A 22650-nucleotide genomic window follows, 5' to 3' on the forward strand; every position below is an offset into this window, starting at 1 on the left:
GGAATGAGACTCGTGAGCGCGAGACTTCCGATTTCAGCTTCTTCCGTTTCTATTCCTCATTTATCCAGAGTATTAAGGATTTGACTAGAGTGGTCTGAACCCACTTTTCTAGGGTAAGGGAAGCCCTGGCACACACCGACCTCAGTCTCCAGGGTGGTCGTCATCTCGCGAGAAAGGCTTGAAAGGGAGGGTGTCCAGAACGAGGAGAGGGAGGAGTCGAGGCCGCCTCCGCCTCCTCCACCTCCCCTTGTAGGAGGGGGTGCCGAGGGAGGGGACAGTTGCTGATCTCTGGATGTTCTGGGTAGTCTTGAGAAGGAGAGTATGAGGCGAGCTCAGGCCCGGGTGCGGCCGGGCTTCGGGGGCGAAGGCGCTACCGCTGACACCGCCATCTAACTCGCTGCTACCGCGAGGCCCGGCGCGCGGATGGTGCCGGTGCGGCTCGGGTGTTGATCCGAGTGTCCCCTCCCCCTCTTCCCCTCCCCCACGCGGTGGTCTCCTCTCCTCCCCCGGCCCGGCGGAGCCATGTCTCGGGGTGGCTGCTGCCCACACCTGTTGTGGGACGTGAGGAAAAGATCCCTCGGGTTGGAGGACCCGTCCCGGCTGCGGAGCCGCTACCTGGGTGAGCGGGGGCCCTGGGGCGGAGGCGCTGAGGTCGCCGCCCAGAGGTGGGGGAGGGGGCCACGCCGCTGGGGCTCTTGGAGGTGGGACAGCGCCTGGGCAGGGAAGCCCCAGAGACGCCGAGGTGCTGGGTGGACCTCGGCGGACGGACCCCGTGCCCGTTTCCTCCCATGGCTAAGTCCCCCTTTCATGGTGCCAGCCGCCGCCCTTACTGGGTTTTCCTTCGGGGGGCCGGACAGGGGTCAGACGGTACTGGCCGGGAAAGGTATTGGGGTCGCTTCTGGAGTGGGACTCGGGAGAAGACTTGTCGAACCTCCCCGAGCTGCCGCGTTTAGAGCAGAAGTTGGCGCTTTTGCTCTTCTCCACCGCTCTCCTCGCTCAGCCGAAGGACCTAAGTTTGTGTTGACCGCCCCTCCCCTAAAGTCTCGGGAGGGCTTAGGTGTCCGTGGCGACGCGTTGACCTCCCTCGGGGACTCCACGCTCCAAACAGACTCGGTGTAAACTCTTGTGCGGCTCGGAGCCAAAACCTGAAAGTGATAGCTGAGCTCTCCCCACCCCCGCGCGCTTTCCCAGTTGGACTCTGCTGTTCGGTCGTTTCGACCGCTTTAAGGAGGTGTAGGGTTTCACGTTCCCATTCCCACCCCTGTGAAACACACTTGGCATTTACTGTTACTTAGTTAAGCTTTCTAAAAACAACCTTCGATACTTGGGGGAACGGTAGTCCAGTTTTTTTCGTTTTGCGTAAAGCGGATTTGTGAGGATTCTGGGTCACGCCTGAGCTAAAAGTGGACGGATTTAGTAGGGGTCTTTTTTCTTCCTCTACAATCTTTCATTACTCTTTCTTCTTTTTCTTTTCTTTTTTTTTAATTTGAAGATAAGACAACATCACTAAAAATTTTTTCTTTGCAATTTTGTTACTTTTTGCTAGGTATTTGTTGATGTCATTTGGTTTTGACTTAAAATCAATAAAAGAAAATGAAATTTCGCTACACCTAACAGTTCCGGTTTGTGAGTTATTTGAGAGAAGTTAGCAGGCATTTTTTTCCCTTGCTCGTGTTTTTTAGTGTCTCAAGTGACATGAATACATTCTCCTTGTAAAAACTTAATAAGAATGAAGCACAAATCCTTGTGATTTCTCCCATTCCAGTTTCACACACACACTCTTTGAGAGGTAACAATGTTCTCTGTTTCTTGAATATTCTTCCAGACCTTTTTCTTTGAATTCTTACAAGCACATGTGTATATGTAGAAATGCTGTAGGAGTGTGTGTGACCTGAATATATGGTGTCATACTGTAAACACTGTTTTGCAACTTGCTTTTTTTTTTACATTACATCTTGGAGATCTTTGCATGGCAGTAAAAATAGATCTATACAGTCTTTTAAACTGTTGCAGAGTATTTAACGGTATGAAGGTGTCATCGTCGACTCAACCTTTCTTTATTTTTTTGGACGTTTGCTGTTACTAACAGCACTACAGTGAACCTCCTTGCACGTGCTTTTTGTGCATTTGATCTAGGATAAGTACCTGGGGTGGTGATTAATCATTTTAAAATTTAATATCAGTAGAGAGCTTTTTTAAACCATTAACCTAAAAGATGTGCAGTATTTCTTTTAATACTTACTTGCTGAGAAAGAACTTAATTTTAGCTTAAAAAAAACTTGTGTTCTACACCAATGAATTTATATGTGGTCCTTTATCTCTATTAGTTGGAGCATTTAAATAAGTAGTACTTATATGTAGGTTTATGTATTAATGTTTTCTACTGGTTCAGTTACTTCAGCTGTATCTATGATAGAGTCAATTAAAATATAAAACCATACATTATCTTTTTCCCTTCCTCTTCTAGCTCCATAATGGGAGTGGAGCTCGTGTGTTGGGTGGAGGAGAATTGAAGAGTAGGAGTCCACTGTCTTTAGTAGAAAGTCGAAATTATAGATTTTCAAATATATGTATATTCATGCAGGAAATTCCATATCTTACATAATATTTTAAATGTGGTAGTAATATATACTTTATAATTAACACATCCTTTAAAAGTGGTTTTTTTAAATATTCAAAAATAGCTTGAAGAGTAATTTCTTAGCCTTAGGAGACTTTCTTTACACCTTTAGTTTATCCATCTCTTCCACACTCCAGTGCTAATCTTGGCTTAGCAGGAAACAGCAAAATCCACATTGGTATTGCCTGAATTAATGAGATTTTTAAAAAATGATATTTTGAAGTACTCTTATAAAGTCTTCTTTTTAAAAAGTCCAAGTGTTTTAAAAAGTAAATAGATTTTTTTTGGTGGGGGACTTCAATATTTAAACATTTTGATTGTTTATAGTATTGTAGGTTAGATATTTTTCTAATTTATCTTCATTATTTGTATTTCTAATAATGAATTACTTCTAAATAACAGTAAAATTGGGATAGAAGCAATTGACAGATTTTTCTTGTAACATGTGCATTTCAAATTAACCATAGCATGTGCCTTTTCAATAGTAGTATTCATGTTTTACAGGTGATTTTATTTAAATTTGGTTAATTTTCTCTTTTCCTCCCATCAAAAAAAATTGCAGTTCACAAAACATCCTTTTATATTGTGAGAATAAAGGTAATTTGTCATGTGTTATTTAGAAGAAGATGCATATGTTTACTTATAGCCCACAAATTCACAAGATTCACCTGAACCAATGAAGTGTTTTGTCTAGCATGGATTCAGAGGCTAGGCCAGGGATTGTAATCTTTGTGAGCCCGATCTAAATTTCAATGGAGGATTTATTTTTTTAAAGAGCAATTGTCAAAGTCCAGAGTCAGAGACACCTTTAGGTCTAAATGTTTCTTAAGATACCGTATACTAGTTATAGAGTAGTGCTTTTGGAACTCAATGATTGTTATAATAATTTATTAGCCATACATATTTCATTACAGTTTTATAGAGATAAACATTACTTATAAAAGAAACTATCATCTGTACATTTCTTCTTTCTCTTCCTATTTCTCTCATTTTAGACAGGCTTGCCTACAGTTTGAATTTACACTTTCTAACCCTTCTAAATTAAAAGACAGTAATTGACTAACAAAAAGCAATTTAAGGGAAATTTTCAAGGGAGTTGTTTGCCCTAATGTATTATATGTTTAATACAAAGTGTTTAAATTATGATGAGGCAGTGTTTTGGTCAACTTGGGATGCTGTAACAAAATACCATAAACTGGGTGGCTTTTGAACAACATAAATTTATTTTTCAAAGTTTTGGAGGCTGCAAGCTTGAGATAAGGGTGCTCACATGGTCAGGTTCTGAGTCTGGTGAGGGCCTGCTCCCTGGTTCATAGACATCTTTTCACCATAACCTCACAAGGCAGAAGTGAGCTAATTCTCTGGGATCTTTTTTATAAGGGCACTAATCCAAGCCTAATCACCTCCCAAAGATTCCCACCTCCTAATTAGTATTTCAGCAGAGGAATTGGTCCGGGTGGGGTGATGGGGGGACACGAACATTCAGACTATAGCACTAAGCCAGTGACAGCCTTATAGTGGAGATTGAAATCTTCTTTCGTTCAGGCGATTAGGAGGTCTATGTCCTTTGAATATCATTAGGGTCAGTATGTATTGAAATGGATAATTTTGCATTTAGATTAGTCTTTAGCGTATCTTGAATACATCTATATTCAGACTTACCAAGTTCTTCATAAAGTGTTGCCGGGTTAAAACATATTTTATGAGGGTCAGAAAATTCTGAGTTTTGCCTCCTTGTTAACTACTGGGGAAAAGTTAGTGAAGTATTTGTATTTTGTTTCTTTAGTCTTAAAATTTCAATGAAAGCTAAAAAAGGTCTGATTTTAATAGTTAATAATGACTATTAACTATTAAAATATTAGTTGTGTCTCACGGGCTTAGTTGCTCCGGGGCATGTGGGATCTTCCCGGACTAGGGCTTGAACCTGTGACCCCTGCACTGGCAGGTGGATTCTTAACCACTGTGCCACCAGGGAAGCCCTACTCATTAGTTCTTATAAAATTTTTTTTTTTGCAGGCTTTTTTGGATTTTATGTAGATGATTATGTCACTGCATATTAAGATTCTTCCTGGGACTTCCCTGGCGGTACAGTGATTAGGACTTGGTGCTCTCACTGCCCAGAGGGACCAGGTTCAATCCCTGGTTGGGGAACTAAGATCCCACAAGGAGCGTGGTGTGACCAAAAAAAAAAAACCAAAAAAACAAAATTTCTTCCTTTTTTACCTATGTTATTTTTTTCTTCCGTTTTCAATTTTCTTGCTTAATTGCATTGACCAGGACTCCAGTAGAATCTTGAAAGGAAGTAGTAAGAGTGGACATTGTTGCCTTATTCCTCATCCTGGAAAGCATTCAGTCTTTAACTATTAAATACGTTGTTGACTGTAGGTTTTTGTAGTTACCCATTGAAGAAATCCCCTTCTACTCTTAAATTGCTGAGAGTGTTTATCATGACTAGCTGTTGAATTTTGTCAGGGTTTGTTCTGCGTCTGTTGAGTTGATTATATGATTTCTGTTTCATAGATTATGTTAACATATTGATTGATTTTTGAATGTTGAACCAACATTCAATTCCTGGGCCAAATCCTACTTGGTTATGATAAATTGTCCTTTATATATTGCTGGCTTCACTTTTGGTAAGAATTTTGTGTTTTTGTTCTTTAAGGATATTAGCTCACAGTTGTTATATTTTTGCCTGTTTTTGGTATCAGGATAATGCTGGCCTCATAAATGTGTTGGAAGTGTTCTTCTCTTTTTCTGAAGAGTTTGTGTAGACTTGAAATTACCTTTTCCTTAAATGTTTGATAGATTTCATCATTGAAGCCATCTGAGCTTGGAGTTTTCTTTGTGGGAAGGTTTTGTTTTGTTTGGTACTTTAACTTTTAATTTAGAGATAACTGTAGATGCATGTGCAGTTGTTAGAAATAATACAAAGAGATCTCATATACTCTCAATTTCCCAATGGTAATATCTTGTACAACTATATTAATATATCACAATCAGGAAATTGACATAGATAGATCTATGAATCTTATTCAGATTTCCCCAGTTTTACATGCACTTTTGCATGTGTGTGTATTTAGTTCCATGCAATTTTAGCACTGATTTTAATTAATTTAATTTTTAAAAAAATTTTTATTATTATTTTTTAATACATCTTTATGGGAGTATAATTGCTTCACAATGCTGTGTTAATTTCTGTTGTACAACAGAGTGAATTAGCCATATGCATGCATATATCCCCATATCCCCTCCCTCTTGAGCCTCCTCCCACCCTCCCAATCCCACCCCTCTAGGTCGTCGCAAAGCTCGGAGCTAATCTCCCTTTGCTATCCTGCTGCTTCCCACTAGCTATCTGTTTTACATTTGGTAGTGTATATGCGTCGATGCTACTCTCACTTCACCCCAGCTTCCCCCTCCCCCACCGTGTCCTCAAGTCCATTCTCTATGTCTGTGTCTTTATTTCTGCCCTGCCACTAGGTTCATCAGTACCATTTTTTTTTTTTAGATTCCATATATATGTGTCAGCATATGGTATTTGTTTTTCTCTTTCTGACTTCACTCTGTATGACAGACTCTAGGTCTATCCACCTCACTACAAATAACTCAATTTTGTTCCTTTTATGGCTGAGTAATATTCCATTGTAAATATGTGCCACATCTTCTTTATTCATTCATCTGTCAGTGGACATTTAGGTTGCTTCCATGTCCTGACTGTTGTAAATAGTGCTGCAGTGAACATTGTGGTACATGACTTTTTGAATTATGGTTTTCTCAGGGTATATGCCAAGTAGTGGGATTGCTTTCTATTTTTAGTGTTTTAAGGAACCTCCATACTGTTCTCCATAGTGGTGTATCAATTTACATTCCCACCAGCAGTGGAGGAGGGTGCCCTTTTCACCACATCCTTTAAAGCATTTTATTGTTTCTAGATTTTTTGATAATGGCCATTCTGACCGGTGTGATGTGATACCTCATTGTAGTTTTGATTTGCATTTCTCTAATAATTTTAATAAATTAATGTTAATTAATGTTAATAGATGAAAGTGGTTACCACCATATTTAAGGTACAGAACAGTTTCATCACAGTAGTCCTTTGTGATCCCATTTTTAGCCACAGCTACATCCTTCCCTCCCAACGGCTAACCCCTGGTAACTACTAATCTGTTCTCCCTTTCTATAATTTTGTCATTTCAAGAATGTTACATAAATAACATATATGTAATGTTATAAATAACAGCATGTAAACTTTTGAGATTGGCTTTTTTCACTCTGCATAATTCCCTTAAGATTCATCCAGGTTGTGTGTACAATAGTTTATTTCTTTCTATTGTTGATTAGTATTTCATGATATGAATATATAACTAATCGTTCATTTGTTGAAGATATTTGTATTGTTTCCAGTTTTTTTTTTAAACTGTATTTAATTTTTTTTTTTTAAAGTTGCTTTCTTAATTATTATTTATTTATTTATTTATTTTTGGCTGTGTTGGGTCTTCGTTTCTGTGCGAGGGCTTTCTCCAGTTGCGGCAAGCGGGGGCCACTCTTTATCGCGGTGCGCGGGCCTCTCACTATCGCGGCCTCTCTTGTTGCGGAGCACAGGCTCCAGACGCGCAGGCTCAGTAATTGTGGCTCACGGGCCTAGTTGCTCCACGGCATGTGGGATCTTCCCAGACCAGGGCTCGAACCCGTGTCCCCTGCATTGGCAGGCAGATTCTCAACCACTGCGCCACCAGGGAAGCCCTGTTTCCAGTTTTTGACTATTAAATAGAGAGCTGTTACGAACATCCATATACAGGTTTTTGTATGAACATAAATTTTCATCTCTGGGATAAATGTCCAAGAATTGTAGTTACTGCACTATATGATAAGCACATTGTTTACTTTTGTAAGAAACTGCCATACCTTTTTCCAGTATGGCTGAACCGTTTTATGTTCCCATCAGCCACGTATGAGTAATCCAGTTTCTCTGCATCATCAGCAGCATTTAGTGTTGCCACTGTTTTTTATTTTAGTAATTCTAATAAGTGTGTAATGGTAACTCGTGGTTTAAATTTATAATTTCCCTAATGGTTAATTTTGAGCATCTTTTTATGTGCTTTTTGTTTTTTTTAAACTATATTTATATTTTCTTATTCTTTTTTTTAATTGAAGTGTTGTATTTAATTGAAGTATTTTTAATTGAAGTATCAATTTTTAATTGAAGTACTTAATTTAGTTCCAGGTGCTCAACATAGTGATTCGATATTTATGTACACTACAAAATAATCACCACGATCAGTATAGTTCCTATCTGTCACCATACAAAGTTATTACAATATTATTGACTGTATTTCCTATGCTGTACATTTCATTGATGTGATTCATTTATTTTGTAATTGGAAGTTTGTACCTCTTAATCTCCTTCAACTATTCCCCCCAACCACCTCCCTTTAGGCAACCACCTGTTTGTTCTCTGTATCTATGAGTCTGTTTCTGTTCTGTTACGTTTGTTCATTTGTTTTGTTTTTAAGATTTCACATGTAAGTGAAATCATGTGATATTTTTGTTTCTCTCTCTGACTTACTTCACTTAACATAATATCCTCCGGGTCCATCCATGTTGTTGTAAATGGCAAAATTTCATCCTTTTCATGGCTGAGTAGTATTCCATTGCATATATATGCACCACATCTTTTTTATCCATTCATCTGTTGATGGACAGTTAGGTTGCTTCCACATCTTGGCTACTGTAAATAATGCTACAATGAACATAGGGGTGCATATATTGTTTCGAATTAATGCTTTTGTTTTCTTCTGGAAATTACCTAGAAGTGGAATCACTGGATAGTATGGTAGTTCTCTTTTTAGTTTTTTGAGGAACCTCCATACTGTTTTCCATAGTGACTGTACCAATTTGCATTCCCACCAACAGTGCATGAGGGCTTCCTTTCCTTCACATCCTCTCCCACACTTGTTATTTGTTGTTTTTTGATAATAGCCTTTCTGACAGGTGTGAGGTGATATCTCATTGTGGTTTTGATTTACATTTCCATGATGTTTACTGATGTTGAGCATTTTTTCATGTGTGCATTGGCCATCTGTATGTCTTCCTTGTAAAAATGTCTGTTCAGGTCTTCTGCCCATTTTATAATTGGGTTTTTAATTAATTAATTAATTAATTAATTAATTAATTAATTAATTGGCTGCATTGGGCCTTCGTTGCTCTGCGCAGGCTTTCTCTAGTTGAGGCGAGCGGGGACTACTCTTCATTGCGGCGTGTGGGCTTCTCATTGCAGTGGCTTCTCGTTGCGGATCATGGGCTCCAGGCACGTGGGCTTCAGCAGTTGTGGCACGCAGGCTCAGTAGTTGTGGCTTGTGGGCTCTAGAGCAAAGGCTCAGTAGTTGTGGCACACGGACCTAGCTGCTCCGCAGCATGTGGGATCTTCCCAGACCAGGGATCGAACCCATGTCCCATGCACTGGCAGGTGGATTCTTAACCACTGCGCCACAAGGGAAGTCCCTCGGGTTTTGTTTTGATATTGCATCGTATGAGTTTTTGGTGTAGTTTGGATATTAACCCCTTATGAAATATATTGTTTGCAAAAATCTTTTAACATTCAATTGGTGGTCTATTAGTCTTGTAGATAGTTTCCTTTACTGTGCAGAAAGCTTTTTAGATTGATGTACTCCCATTTGTTTATTTTTGCTTTTGTTTCCCTTGCTGAGGAGACAAATAAAAAAAAATATTACTTAGACTGAGGTCAAAGAGCATACTGCCTATATTTTCTTCTAGAAGTTTTATGGTTTCAGGTCTCACATTTAAGTCTTTAATTCATTTTGAATTTTTGTGTATGATGTGAGAAAGTTTGTTCAGTTTCATACTTTTGCATGTAGCTGTCCAGTTTTCCCAACACCATTTATTGAAGAGGCTATCTTTCCCTTCATTCTGTATTCTTGCCTCCTTTGTCGTAGATTGATTGACCATGTACGTGTGGGTTCATTTCTATGTTTTCTATTTTGTTCCGTTGATCTGTGTGTCTGTTTTTGTGCCAGTACCATACTGTTTATTTGCTTTAGCTTGTAGTATAGTTTGAAATCAAGGAGTGTGATACCTCCAGCTTTGTTCTTACTAAAGATTGTTTTGGTTATTTGGGGTATTTTGTGTTTCCATAGAAATTTTAGAATTATCTATTCTAGTTCTATGAAAAATGCCATTGGTATTTTGATAGGAATTGCATTGAATCTATAGCTTGCCTTGGGTAGTGTAAACATTTTAACAATATTAATTCTTCCAATCCACAAACTCAGTATATCTTTCCAATTGTGTCATCTTCAGTTTCTTTTATCAGTGTTTTATAGTTTTCTGAGTCTTATACCTCCTTGGTTAGATTTATTCCTAAGTGTTTTATTCGTTTTGATGCAATTGTTAATGGGATTTTTTGCTTAATTTCTCCTTCTGGTAGTTTATTGTTACTGCATAGAAACAAATATTTCTATATATTAATTTTGTATCTGTAACTGTATTGAATTCATTCATTCTAATAGTTTCTTGGTGGTATCTTTAGGACTTTCCATATGTAGTATCAGGTCATCTGCAAACAGTGACAGTTTTACTTCTTCTTTTCCAGTTTGGATTCCTTTTATTTCTTTTTCTTGTCTGACTGCTGTGTCTGGGACATCCAGTACTATGTTGAATAAAAGTGCCAAGAGTGGGCATCCTTGTCTCATTCCTGATTTTAGGGAAAATGCTTTCAGCTTTTCACTGTTGAGTGTGATGTTAGCTGTGGACTTGTCAGTAAAGTGGGCCTTTATTATGTGGAGGTGTGTTCTCTTTATACCTACTTTGTTGAGGATTTTTTATCATAAATGAATATTGAATTTTGTCAAAAGCTTTTTCTGCATCTGTGGAGATGATCACATGATCATATGATTTTTATTCTTCAATTTGTTAATGTGGTTTATCACACTGATTGATTTGCAGATATTGAATCATCCTTGCATTCTTGGGATAAATCCCATTTGAATATGGTGTATGATCCATATAATGTATTGTTGAATTTGATTTGCTAGTATTTTGTTGAGGATTTTTGCATATGTGTTCATCAGTGATATTCACCTGTAATTTCCTTTTTTGTGTTTTTTTTAATTTTATTTTATGGTATCAGGGTGCTGCTGGCTTTATAGAATGAGTTCAGAAGTCCTTCCTCTAGTTTTTTTGAATAGTTTGAGGATAGGTATTAACTCTTCTTTAAATGGTAGAATTTATCTGTGAGGCTGTCTGGTCCTGGAGTTTTGCTTATTCTTAGTTTTTTGGTTATTGACTCAATTTCATTACTGGTAATTGGTCTGTTCAAGTTTTCTATTTCTTCCCGATTCAGTCTTGGGAGATTGTACATTTCTAGGAATTTGTCAGTTTTTTTTGGGTTGTCCATTTTATTGGTGCATAGTTTTTCATAGTAATTTCTTATGATCCTTTGTATTTCTCCTTTTTCATTTCTGATTTTATTGATTTGGGCCCTCTCTTTGTTTCTTGATGTGTGTAGCTAAAGGTTTATCAATTTGGTCTGTCTTTTCAAAGAACCAGCTCTTAGTTTCATTGGTCTTTTCTATTGATCTTTTAGTTTTTATTTCACTTATTTTGCTGTTTTTTATTTCTTTCCTTCTGCTAACTGTGGGTTTTGTTTGTTATTTTTCTAGTAGCTTTAGGTGCAAAGTTAGGTTGTTTGCGATTTTTCTTGTTTCCTGAGCTAGGCTTGTATTGCTCTAAACTTCTCTCTTAGAACTGCTTGTGCTAAGTCCCATAGATTTTGGATCGTTGTGTTTCCATTTTCATTTGTTTCCAGGTATTTTTGGATTTTCTCTTTGATTCCATCAGTGATCCATTGGTTGTTTAGTAGCATGTTGTTTAGCCTCCATGTGTTTTTTGTGTCTGCAGTTTCTCTCTTTATAGTTGATTTCTAGGCTCATAGCGTTATGGTCAGAAAAGATGTTTGGTATGATTTCAGTCTTAAGAAGATTTATTGAGACTTGCTTTGTGGCCCAGCTTGTGCTCTATCCTTGAGATGTTCCATGTGTACTTGAGAAGAATGTGTATTCTGTTGCTTTTGAATGGAACGTTCTTTCTATATCTATTAAGTTCATCGTATTTGATTTTTTTAAAATTTACTGAGGTAAGATACACAACATTTATCTTAACCATTTTGTAAAATATTTATTTATTTATTTGGCTGCATCGGGTCTTAGTTGCGGAATGTGGGATCTTTTGTTGTGGCGTGTGGGCTCTCGAGCGCGTGGACTCAGTAGTTGTGGTACGTGGGGATCTCTAGTTGTGGCACGTGGGCCCCATAGCGTGTGGGCTCAGTAGTTGTGGCATGTGGGCTCTCTAGTTGTGGTGCACGGGTCTAGAGAGTGCAGGCTTAGTTGCCTCATGGTGTGTGGGATATTAGTCCTCCAACCAGGGATTGAACCTGTGTCCCCTGTATTGGGAGGCGGAGTCTTAACCACTGGACCACTAGGGAAGTCCCTGATAGGTTGTTTAAGGTTAGTGTTTCCTTATTGATTTTCTGTCTGGATGATCTATCCATTGATGTAAGTGGAGTGTTAAAGTTCCCTAGTAGTATTATGTTACTGTCAATTTCTTTATGTTTGTTAATATTTGGTTTATATGTTTATGTGCTCCTATGTTAGGTGCAAATATATTTACAATTGTTATGTCTTCTTTTTTTTGGCCGTGCCGTGCAGCTTGTGGAATAAGTACACTCCCCTCAGGTCACCAGAGTTGTATGACCTAGGGGTGCCCCCTGTGTGGGCTATGTGGGCCCTTTTGTTGTGGTGGGTCTGATTGCTGTGGCACTCTGGTACATGGGGCTGGCTTCCAGCCCACTTGGCTGTGGGGTCCTGCGTAGTGCAGAGGCTTCCAGCTGCTTGTGGCTGGGGCCAGGTCCTGGTATGGCTGGCTGTGCAGTGCAGGAGTCCTGGGCTGATGCTGGCCAGCTGGCAGGTAAGGCCAGGTCCCATCGCAGCTGGTTGTTGGTGCTCGGAGGGGTCCTGCCATCTTTATATTTTCAGTGGCGTGTATTTTCATGTCTCTCACTGTTGTTTTTTCACTGTTGTTTTTTGAGACTTATTTATATAGTTTAGGTATTAGTCCTTCGTCAGATATGCAGTTTGCAAATATTTTCTCCCAGTGTGTAGTTTGTCTTTTTCTTCTTTTCATAGAGTCTTTTGCAGAGTAAAGGTTTTTAACTTTGGAGAGGTCCAATTTATCAGTTTTTTTCTTTTATGGATTATGCTTTTGGTCTGATGTCTAAACACTCTTAACTTAACCCTAGGTCCTGGAGATTACCTCCTGTGTTTTTTCCCTGAAGTTTTATAGTCTTATATTTTTACGTTTAAGTCCAGGGTCCATTTTGTGTTAATTTTTGTATGAGGTATGTGATTTACCTTGAAGTTCATTTTTGTGCTTATGAATGTCCACTTGCCCTAGCACCATTTGTTTAAAAGTCTGTATTTTCTCCATTGAATTGCTTTTGCACCTTTATTAAAAATCAGTTGGGCACATTTTATGTGTATCTAATCAGTGTTCTCTATTCTCTTGCATTGATCTGTGTGTCTGTCCCTTTGTAAATACCATACTGTTTTGTTTACTGTAGCTATATAGTAAGTTTTTACATCAAGTTGAGTGACGTTTTCTCCCCTCAATAATTCTTTTTCAAAATTGTTTTAGCTCTTCTATGTCTTTTACCTTTTTGTATGAATTTTAGAGTAAGGTTGTCCTTATCTCCAAAATACCTTGCTGGGATTTTGATAGGAATTGCATTGGACTCACATATCAGTTTGGGAAGGACTGGCCTCTTTACTATGTTGAGCCTTCTGATCCATAAACACAGTACATCACTCCAGTTATTTAGTTCTTTGGTTTCTTTCATCAGCATTTTATAATTATCAGGATGCATATCTTCAGCGTATTTTGTTATATTTATGTCTAAATATTTAATTTTCTTCTGAGCAATTATTAATGTATTGTGTTTTTTTTTAATAAACCTATTTATTTATTTTTGGCTGAGTTGGGTCTTTGTTGCTATGCGCGGGCTTTCTCCAGTTGCAGCAAGTGGGGGGTACTCTTCGTTGTGGTGCGCGAGCTTCTCATTGCGGTGGCTTCTCTTGTTGCAGAGCACGGTCTCTAGGCATGTGGGCTTCAGTAATGTGGCTCGCGGGCTCTAGAGTGCAGGCTCAGTAGTTGTGGCGCGTGGGCTTAGTTGTTCCACGGCATGTGGGATCTTCCCGGACCAGGGCTCAAACCCATGTCCCCTGCATTGGCAGGTGGATTCTTAACCACTGTGCCACCAGGGAAGCCCAAATGTATTGTGTTTTAAGTTCAACTTCTACCCATTCATTGTTAGTATGTAACAGTGTGATTTTTTTTGTGTGTTGATCTTATATCCTGTGATCTTGCAAAACTTACGTATTAATTCTCAGAGGTTTCTGGGTATATTCCAGGAGATTTTCTATGTGGAAAATCATGTCATCTTTCAATAGGGACTGTTTTATTTCTTCCTTTCCAAACTATGTGCCTTTTTTTTTTCTTAACGTTAGTCCAATGTCTAAAACTTCCAGGACTGTGTTTAATAATACTGGTGAGAGTGGACTTCCTTGTATTGTCCTGATTTTAAGTGGGAAGCATTCAGTCTTTCACCATGAAATGTGATATATTTTAGGTCTTTTATTGGTGCTTATTACCAGATTGAGGAAGTTTCCCTCTGTTGCTAGTTTGCTGAAAATGTTAATCATGAATGAGTTCAATCAAAGAAGCAGAATTACTAGGAGATATACAGACATACACACAAAGATGTGTTACTGGTATTTGACTTTGTATAGTTGTGGGAACTCATTAAACTGTCTCTGTAAAGTTGTTTTCTTCATGTCTTTTGCTGGGGCTTGACATCCTCAGGACAGACAGCTGGGAAGGGATGATGGTAAATTGGGGATAGGAAGGACAAACCTGAACCCATGAAAACAAGATCTATGCCAGTTCTCACTGTCTTCAGTCTTATAGATGTAGGTGTTTTTTTAGGAGAAACTGGTACCCTTTGTCATGGACCTAAACACAAATTGGCCTAGTATTCCAAGAACCTAAAAGAGGATCTATGGGTAGGCAGGATGGTTATAGGCCTAGTTGCTCCCCATTCTAACGAGGTGAGCCAGACAAGTTACAATGTATATAAACAATATAAGCATCAATAAAAATCAGTATTGCTGTTGCTTTACTTCCACCCACCAATCTTGTGCAAATATGACTGGTAATTCAAGTAACATGAAACATACAGGGAAAAAATTCTGGGAAACATGGTTCGTTGTGAGTTGATACAATTCAAAGCCACCACACTTAACTGCTGCTTGTTGTTCATTGTAAGGCTCTTGGTAGGGATGGGAGGGGGATTCCTGTCCCTCCCTTAAGGATAGGCAGTTTATACTTCTTTCCTTTCCTGAAGGCAGTTGCCTTTGCCTGAAATGGACATGAGGGTTTCCTGCCTCTCTTAAAGCTAGTGGACCTTTGCTGAGGCTCTTTTTAACTAGGGCTTCCCCAGTGGCTTAAGACTTTTGCTTCCCATGAGAGAAGGGCCTGAAAAGTGACTGGAGTTTCCTTTTTAAGTCTTACCCAGACAGGGACTCTCTCAGGCTTCCTGTTGTTTTCAGTGTTTCTTATGAGTACTTGGGGGCGGCTCATGGAAAAGAGCTGGTGACTGAATGTAGATTCTCTCTGTGCCTAGGATCCTAGAGATTCTAAACTGTGTCTCTAGCCCACATTTGGCCTTTAAACATTCATTTGAGTTTTTACTGTTTTCTTCTTACACATTTTGATTGCAGTCACTTCTTTGTCCTGTTCTTTGTCAAAGGTAAAACAGTTCTGTGTTCTTTCTCTCCTCAGAGTTTGTTACACTTTAATTTTCAGTTCTTCTGGTTATCTGGCAAGATATCTTGGGAGCCAAAGAAGAAGATTATGTCAAGGAGACAGCATTTACCTATGACAGCTAATGCTATGAGGTTATGAAAAATGTGCCTTGAAAGAGACCATTGAATTTACTGATACTCCACGATTTCTGAGAATAAAACCAATGAATAGGAGGGGGCAAAACAGACAGTTCAGGAAAAGGAAGACCTGACAATGAGCTAGAGATGGCAGTGTTTGTAGTTGACTAGGAAGTTTGGCCTTAAAGAGAAGTTGCTCAAAGGGGCAGTAGTCAAGTAAAGTGAAAAGTTTTGTTAAAGTGCTGTTCCGTCTCTGTTTCTCAGTATCAGTAGCCTTATTCTTTTCTCTTAACCAGTTGAAGTTACCCCAACTCCTTAATGAAGTCATTTTTTAAAAATCATTTTCTCTCGGGACTTCCCTGGTGGTCCAGTGGTTAGACTCCACACTCCCAGTGCAGGGGGCACGGATTTGATCCCTGGTCGGAGAACTAAGATCCCACGTGCTGCACGGTGCGGCCTAAAAACAAAAACAAACAAAAAAATCATTTTCTCTCTTTTCAGACAATATTAACTCAGAACAATCCCATGTGTACATAGGGAGAGAACGAATCTTAAGTGTCTATAGTAGATCAGTCACATCTATGAGTTTTGCATATGCTACTTAATTTATTCCAGACAGTAAGCCTGTAAAGTTGATGGTATTATTCCCATCAAATATAAAAGTTTTGCAAATGTAAAACTAAGGCCCTGAGATGTTAAGTTTTGCCCAGTGTATGTGTAGTATGTTCCAAGTTAGATTTAAGCCTAACATTTCTTGTCCCAAGCATCTCAGTCTAATAACGGAGATAGGTACTTGAATAAATAAGTTATGAAGCTGTTTCATAAGTTACAGAGCCATTAAAAATGAGCAGTATGTCTATATTTATTGCCAGTGAAAGAATGTTCACCTTGTATTATTGAGTGAAAACACGTTGAAGAACAGAATCAGTATTATGAGCCTGTTCATTTATTCACTGATTCAGGAATGTATATTGAGTGCCTGCTTTGTCTTAGGCACTGTTCTAGGCACTTAGGATACTTGAGTGAACAAAAGAGGGTTTTTTTTATGGAGCTTACAATCTATTAATATAGAATGGAATGTAAAAGAGACGGAATTAAATGAGGCAGCTTGGGCTGCAAGAAAGACTTGGAGAGAAAGCCTCAGTGATAGGTAAATTCATCCATAACAAATGTGTAATTGTTGAGAGACAGTTCTCCATGTCTCTTTTGTATTTCTGCACATCTTGTGAGCAGAGGCACTGGCTGCTTTGTTCTGGACTCTCTTTTCAGGGAACAGTCTTGGGAGACACAATATCTCCCTGTGGAGCAGAGGGCAGATTTATTTATTGTCCAGAATAATAAAGATAATGTTTTCCTTTGGGACAGAGGTTAGGCAGATTTGCTTGATATAAGATTTGTGTTCCTTCAGTTCAGGGTTCCCCAGCTGTGATTCAAACCCATTGCATGTGCAGTATCCCCCCAGACCCCTCTGCATTGCCCTGTGGGAATTGGGGGACACGGGGAACCAATGTGAATCTGAAGCTCATTCTCCTTGGGGAGTAAAATCCTTTGCCTGTGACTCAGAAGTCCTGTGTCTTCTGCTAGCATCCATGAAATGGTGGCAGGTAACTTGTTAGCTTGCAAGTAGGCTAGACTCATCACAGTTCTTGATAATAGGCATGAGTTTATTTTTATTTTAATTTGAGAGGACTCAGTTTTTTTTTTCTTTAAACTTATAGTTCTTATTTTTATCCTAGCTTTCAGCTCCTATTTCTTGGTGTAGTGCATATAATTACCAAAAGGGTAGAGGAGGTTTATACTAGGTTGTTCTAGAAGCCCATTTTATGGAATGTGTGGGCAATACACTTTTTAAAAAAAATAAATTTGTTTATTTATTTTTGGCTGTGTTGGGTCTTCGTCACTGCACGCAGGCTTTTCTCTAGTTGTGGTGAGCGGGGGCTGCTCTTCGTTGTGGTGAGCGGGCTTCTCATTGCGGTGGTTTCTCTTGTTGTGGAGCATGGGCTCTAGGCACGCGGGTTTCAGTAGTTGTGGCACGCGGGCTTCAGTAGTTGTGGCTCACGGGCTCTAGAGCGCAGACTCAGTAGTTGTGGCGCACGGGCTTAGTTGCTCCGCGGCATGTGGGATCTTCCCGGACCAGGGCTCGAACCCGTGTCCCCTGCATTGGCAGGCGGATTCTTAACCACTGCGCCACCAGGGAAGCCCAATACAATCATTTTGATCTCCTAAGTCACATATAAAAATATCATTTAGGAGCTGTCTTGTCTCTGTTGTGTCTCAGTGCATGTTTTTATGTACAAGTTCACATGTAAGAATTCTTGCTCAAATTACTCACTTTGTCTTCTATTCCCATGTTGCACTACCATTTTCTCTAGTTGGAAATGGCTAGAGCCATGTTTTCAAGCCCAGATTTTAAAAATTTGGAAAAATTTTTTTAATACTTTTTTCTTAGCATTTTAATGAATTTTAATTATTGTCATGTTGTTAATTTGAATACTTTTTTCCTTAACTCTTAATTTATAACTCAGTAGGATTACCACACCTGCTGATGGCCAAAAAGAAAAGATTTAACAAAATGTTTTCTGTTTACTAGTTAGCATCTTTTTAAAGCTGAAAATCAGATTCGAAAAGTTAATTGTATAAAGTATAACCTAATTCATGAAAATACTTTGCTGAATTTCTGCAGGTTGTTTTATTCCAATAAGTTTAGGAACCATACCCCACCCCAACACACGCAAAATCTTTAACCTACATGTTCATCAGTTATCTAGCCATCTTACCAGTTACAGGCGAGAACAGAGAAAACAGTCTGGCTTCAGGAAGATCTTGCTCTTTACGCTGAATGCAAGAAAACATAATAGAGTCCCTTGTGACTGTATATAGAGAGCATAGTCAAATTTAATTTTGAAATCTCATCAGCCTGATTACTTAGCTAATTACTGTTCTTTGTCATATATTCGGCTTCCTTTCATTACAGCTTCTGAATAAACATGAAGCTTTTTGGTCCAGTTTTGGTAAAGATGATTCATTTCTTAAAGAAACATAATTTCTCCTTTTCAAAGGAGGAATTTATTGTATTTTTGAAGTATTATAACTTTTCTGCTATTGATGGATATTTAGGCTGATTTAATTTTTTTGCTGTCACATTTCATCACTGTGAAATGAACTTTTAAGTATTTTAGCATTTCTGAAATTGAGATGTGTTTAAAAATAGGTGGCATCTTCTAAAACACTGTTTACCACCCTTTAAAATTGAAAACCTTATTCCCCACCTCCAGTCTTCTCTTATCCCTTTCTCTGCTTTATTTTTCCATATAGCATTTTTACGAAGTCACATATTGTTTATTGTCTTTCATTAAGCTAACTAGAGTCAGGGATCTTTTTCTCTTTTATTTTACCATTGTATCCCTAGCTCCTAGAACACGACCTGGAATGGAGTAAGTACACAGTATATTTGTTGAATGAATGGATGAATGAAGGGAACATTTGAGTGTTTATTGTGGTTCCAGATACTGTGCTAAGCCCTCTCTCTCCTTGAATCACTTAATAACCACATGAGGTAGGTAGGTACTCTAATGAGGAAACTAGGGCTAAGGAGGAGTTAATTTGCCCAGTGTCACTCAGCCTATAAATGGAGGAGTTAAAAGTAGAGCTTGACTCTACCTCATGACAGTTCCTAGGCTCTTAACAGTGTTATACTTCTCTAAGCAATAAATTGTATGATTTATTTAGTTCTTTCTTTTTAAACAGGAAGAAGAGAATTTATCCAAAGATTAAAACTTGAAGCAACCCTGAATGTGCATGATGGCTGTGTAAGTAATAGTTAATTCTCAACTATGAAGGACTTTAATACTAAGTGTTCAGATGTTTGAGGAACTGCCCCAGTCCTCCCAAAAGAGATTGGACTAAGTATAAGAAAATGGGAGAATTAAGTTTTACATTAAAACGTAAAAGTATACTTTGAATTTAGGAAAGTGTATGGGAGATATTTTAAAGAATGATGAGCTTTCTAACATTATCAAAAGGTTTTCATCTCTTTCACTCTATTGGTACTGCTTTTGTGACAGTCACTGGTGATCTTCATGTCTCCAAATCTAGTGGTCACTTCTCAGAAACTTTAGACATTGGTTGAATACATTTTCTTTTTTGAAATGTTTATTCTCTTGGATTCTGCTAACACCACACTCTCTTGGTTTTCTTTCTGTCTCATTGACTTGTTGCATCTTCTCTGTCTTCTTCCCTGACTCCTCCACTTCTCCACCTTCAAATGTTGGATGTACCAACATTCTATCTTGGTTCCTCCCACCCTGTTTTCTCTTCACTTTTCTAAGTGATTTTGTTTAGTCCCATGGCTGAAAAACATGACTTCCAACTTTCCACTTCTTCCCAGAACTCCAGATTTATATATATAACTCTCTAGTTAACATTCCCAGTTGCATGTCTAATAGCACCCCAAATTTAACAGAGTCAAAACAAAATCCTTGGAAGATTTTGTTAGGAAAACTTCAGACATTGGACTTCCCTGGTGGCGCAGTGATTAAGAATCCGCCTGCCAATGCAAGGGACATGGGTTCAAGCCGTGGTCTGGGAAGATCCCACATGCCACGGAGCAACTAAGCCCGTGTGCCACAACTACTGAGCCTGTGCTCTAGACCCCGCAAGCCACAACTACTGAGCTCGCGTGCCACAACTACTGAAGCCCATGTGCCTAAAGCCCGTGCTCCGCAACAAGAGAAGGCACCGCAATGAGAAGCCCACGTGCAGCAACGAAGACCAAATGCAGCCAAAAATAAATGAGTGAATGAATAAATAAATAAATAAATTTACTTATTTATTTATTTATTAATTAAAAAAAAACCTTCAATCATGCTTTTCATATACTCAGGACCTGGATTTAGCAGTTAATCAAGATTTTGGCACATTTTCTTTTTCCATTTCATTTTTTTTCTCCTCTTTGCTGAAGTATTTTAAAGCAAATCTCAGATGTGAAATCATTTCACCTCTGTATGTAAGCTAAAAGTAATGGACATTTTTTTATGTAATCAAAATGTCATTATATACTTTAACAAGATAGTATATTTTTGGTATCATCTAATACACAGTCCATAATCAAATTTCCCCCATTGTTTAAAAATCTCTCTCTTTTTTTTTTTAAACATTCTTATTGGAGTGTAATTGTTTTACAATGTTGTGTTAGTTTCTGCTGTACAAAACAGTGAATCAGCTATATGCATACATATATCCCCATATCCCCTCCCTCTTGAGCCCCCCTCCCACCCTCCCTATTGCACCCCTCTAGGTCATTGCAAAGCACCGAGCTGATTTCCCTGTGCTATGCAGCAGCTTCCCACTAGCCATCCATTTCACATTTGGTAGTGTATATATGTCAGTGCTACTCTCTCACTTCGTCCCAGCTTTCCCTTCCCCCTCTTCGTCCTCAAGTCTGTTCTCTATGTTTGCGTCTTTATTCCTGTCCTCCCACTAGGTTTTAGATTGCTTATATGTGTGTTAGCATACGGTGTTTGTTTTTCTCTTTCTGACTTACTTCTCTCTGTATGACAGGCTCTAGGTCTGTCCACCTCATTACAAATAACTCAATTTTGTTCCTTTTTATGGCTGAGTAATATTCCATTGTATATAGGTCCACGTCTTCTTTATCCATTCCTCTGTCAGTGGACATTTAGGTTGCTTCCATGTCTTGGCTATTGTAAATAGTGCTGCAGTGAACTTTGTGGTACATGACTCTTTTTGAATTATGGTTTTCTCAGGGTATATGCCCAGTAGTGGGATTGCTGGGTCATATGGTAATTCTATTTTCAGTGTTTTAAGGAACCTCCATACTGTTCTCCATAGTGGCTGTATCAATTTACATTCCCACCAACAGTGCAAGAGGGTTCCCTTTTCTCCACACCCTCTCCAGCATTTATTGTTTGTATATTTCTTGATGATGGCCATTCTGACTGGTGTGAGGTGATACCTTATTGTGGTTTTGATTTGCATTTCTCTAATAATTAGTGATGTTGAGCAGCTTTTCATGTGCTTCTTGGCCATCTGTATGTCTTCTTTGGAGAAATGTCTATTTAGGTCTTCTGCCCATTTTTGGATCGGGTTGTTTGTTTCTTTAATATTGAGCTGCATGAGCTGTTGGAGATTAATCCTTTGTCCGTTGATTCGTTTGCAAATATTTTCTCCCATTCTGAGGTCTGTCTTTTCGTCTTGTTTATGGTTTCCTTTGCTGTGCAAAAGCTTTGAAGGTTCATTAGGTCCCATTTGCTTATTTTTGATTTTATTTCCGTTAATCTAGGAGGTGGGTCAAAAAGGATCTTGTTGTGATTCATGTCATAGAGTGTTCTGCCTATGTTTTCCTCTAAGAGTTTTATAGTGTCTGGTCTTACATTTAGGTCTTTAATCCATTTTGAGTTTATTTTTGTGTATGGTGTTAGGAAGTGTTCTAATTTCATTCTTTTACCTGTAGCTGTCCGGTTTTCCCAGCACCACTTATTGAAGAAGCTGTCTTTTCTCCGTTGTATATTCTTGCCTCCTTTGTGAAAGGTAAGGTGACCATATGTGTGTGGGTTTATCTCTGGGCTTTCTATCCTATTCCATTGATTGATATACTGTTTTTGTGCCAGTACCATACTGTCTTGATTACTGTAGCTTTGTAGTATAGTCTGAGGCCAGGGAGCCTGATTCCTCCAGCTCTGTTTTCTTTCTCAAGATTGCTTTGGCTATTTGGGGTCTTTTGTATTTCCATACAAATTGTAAAATTTTTTGTTCTAGTTCAGTGAAGAATGCCATTGGTAGTTTGATAGGGGTTGCACTGAATCTATAGATTGCTTTGAGTAATATAGTCATTTTCACAATATTGATTCTTCTAATCCAAGAACATGGTATATCTTTCCATCTGTTTGTATCGTCTTTAATGTCTTTCATCAGTGTCTTATAGATTTCAGCGTACAGGTCTTTTGCCTCCTTAGGTAGATTATTCCTAGGTATTTTATTCTTTTTGTTGCAGTGGTAAATGGG

General features: G+C 38.6%; 1 protein-coding gene across 10 annotated transcripts in view; it reads left to right on the forward strand.

The window, feature by feature from the left end:
* Window positions 1-261: 261 nt before the first annotated feature.
* DCAF6 (DDB1 and CUL4 associated factor 6) overlaps window positions 262-22650 on the forward strand; it is a 162891-nt gene continuing 140502 nt past the window's right edge. For 5 of the 10 annotated variants that reach the window (XM_036852887.1, XM_036852913.1, XM_036852926.1 and 2 more), the window contains exons 1-2: window positions 265-619; window positions 19375-19436. In XM_036852887.1, the coding sequence (XP_036708782.1) occupies window positions 523-619; window positions 19375-19436 (159 nt within the window). In that variant the 5' untranslated portion in view covers window positions 265-522. Of the gene's footprint in view, window positions 620-19374; window positions 19437-22650 lie in introns of all 10 variants that reach the window. The other 5 variants (XM_036852880.1, XM_036852944.1, XM_036852905.1 and 2 more) reach the window with 3 other exon arrangements.

Source organism: Balaenoptera musculus, chromosome 1 (genome assembly GCF_009873245.2).
Source record: "Balaenoptera musculus isolate JJ_BM4_2016_0621 chromosome 1, mBalMus1.pri.v3, whole genome shotgun sequence".
Lineage (NCBI taxonomy): Eukaryota > Metazoa > Chordata > Mammalia > Artiodactyla > Balaenopteridae > Balaenoptera > Balaenoptera musculus.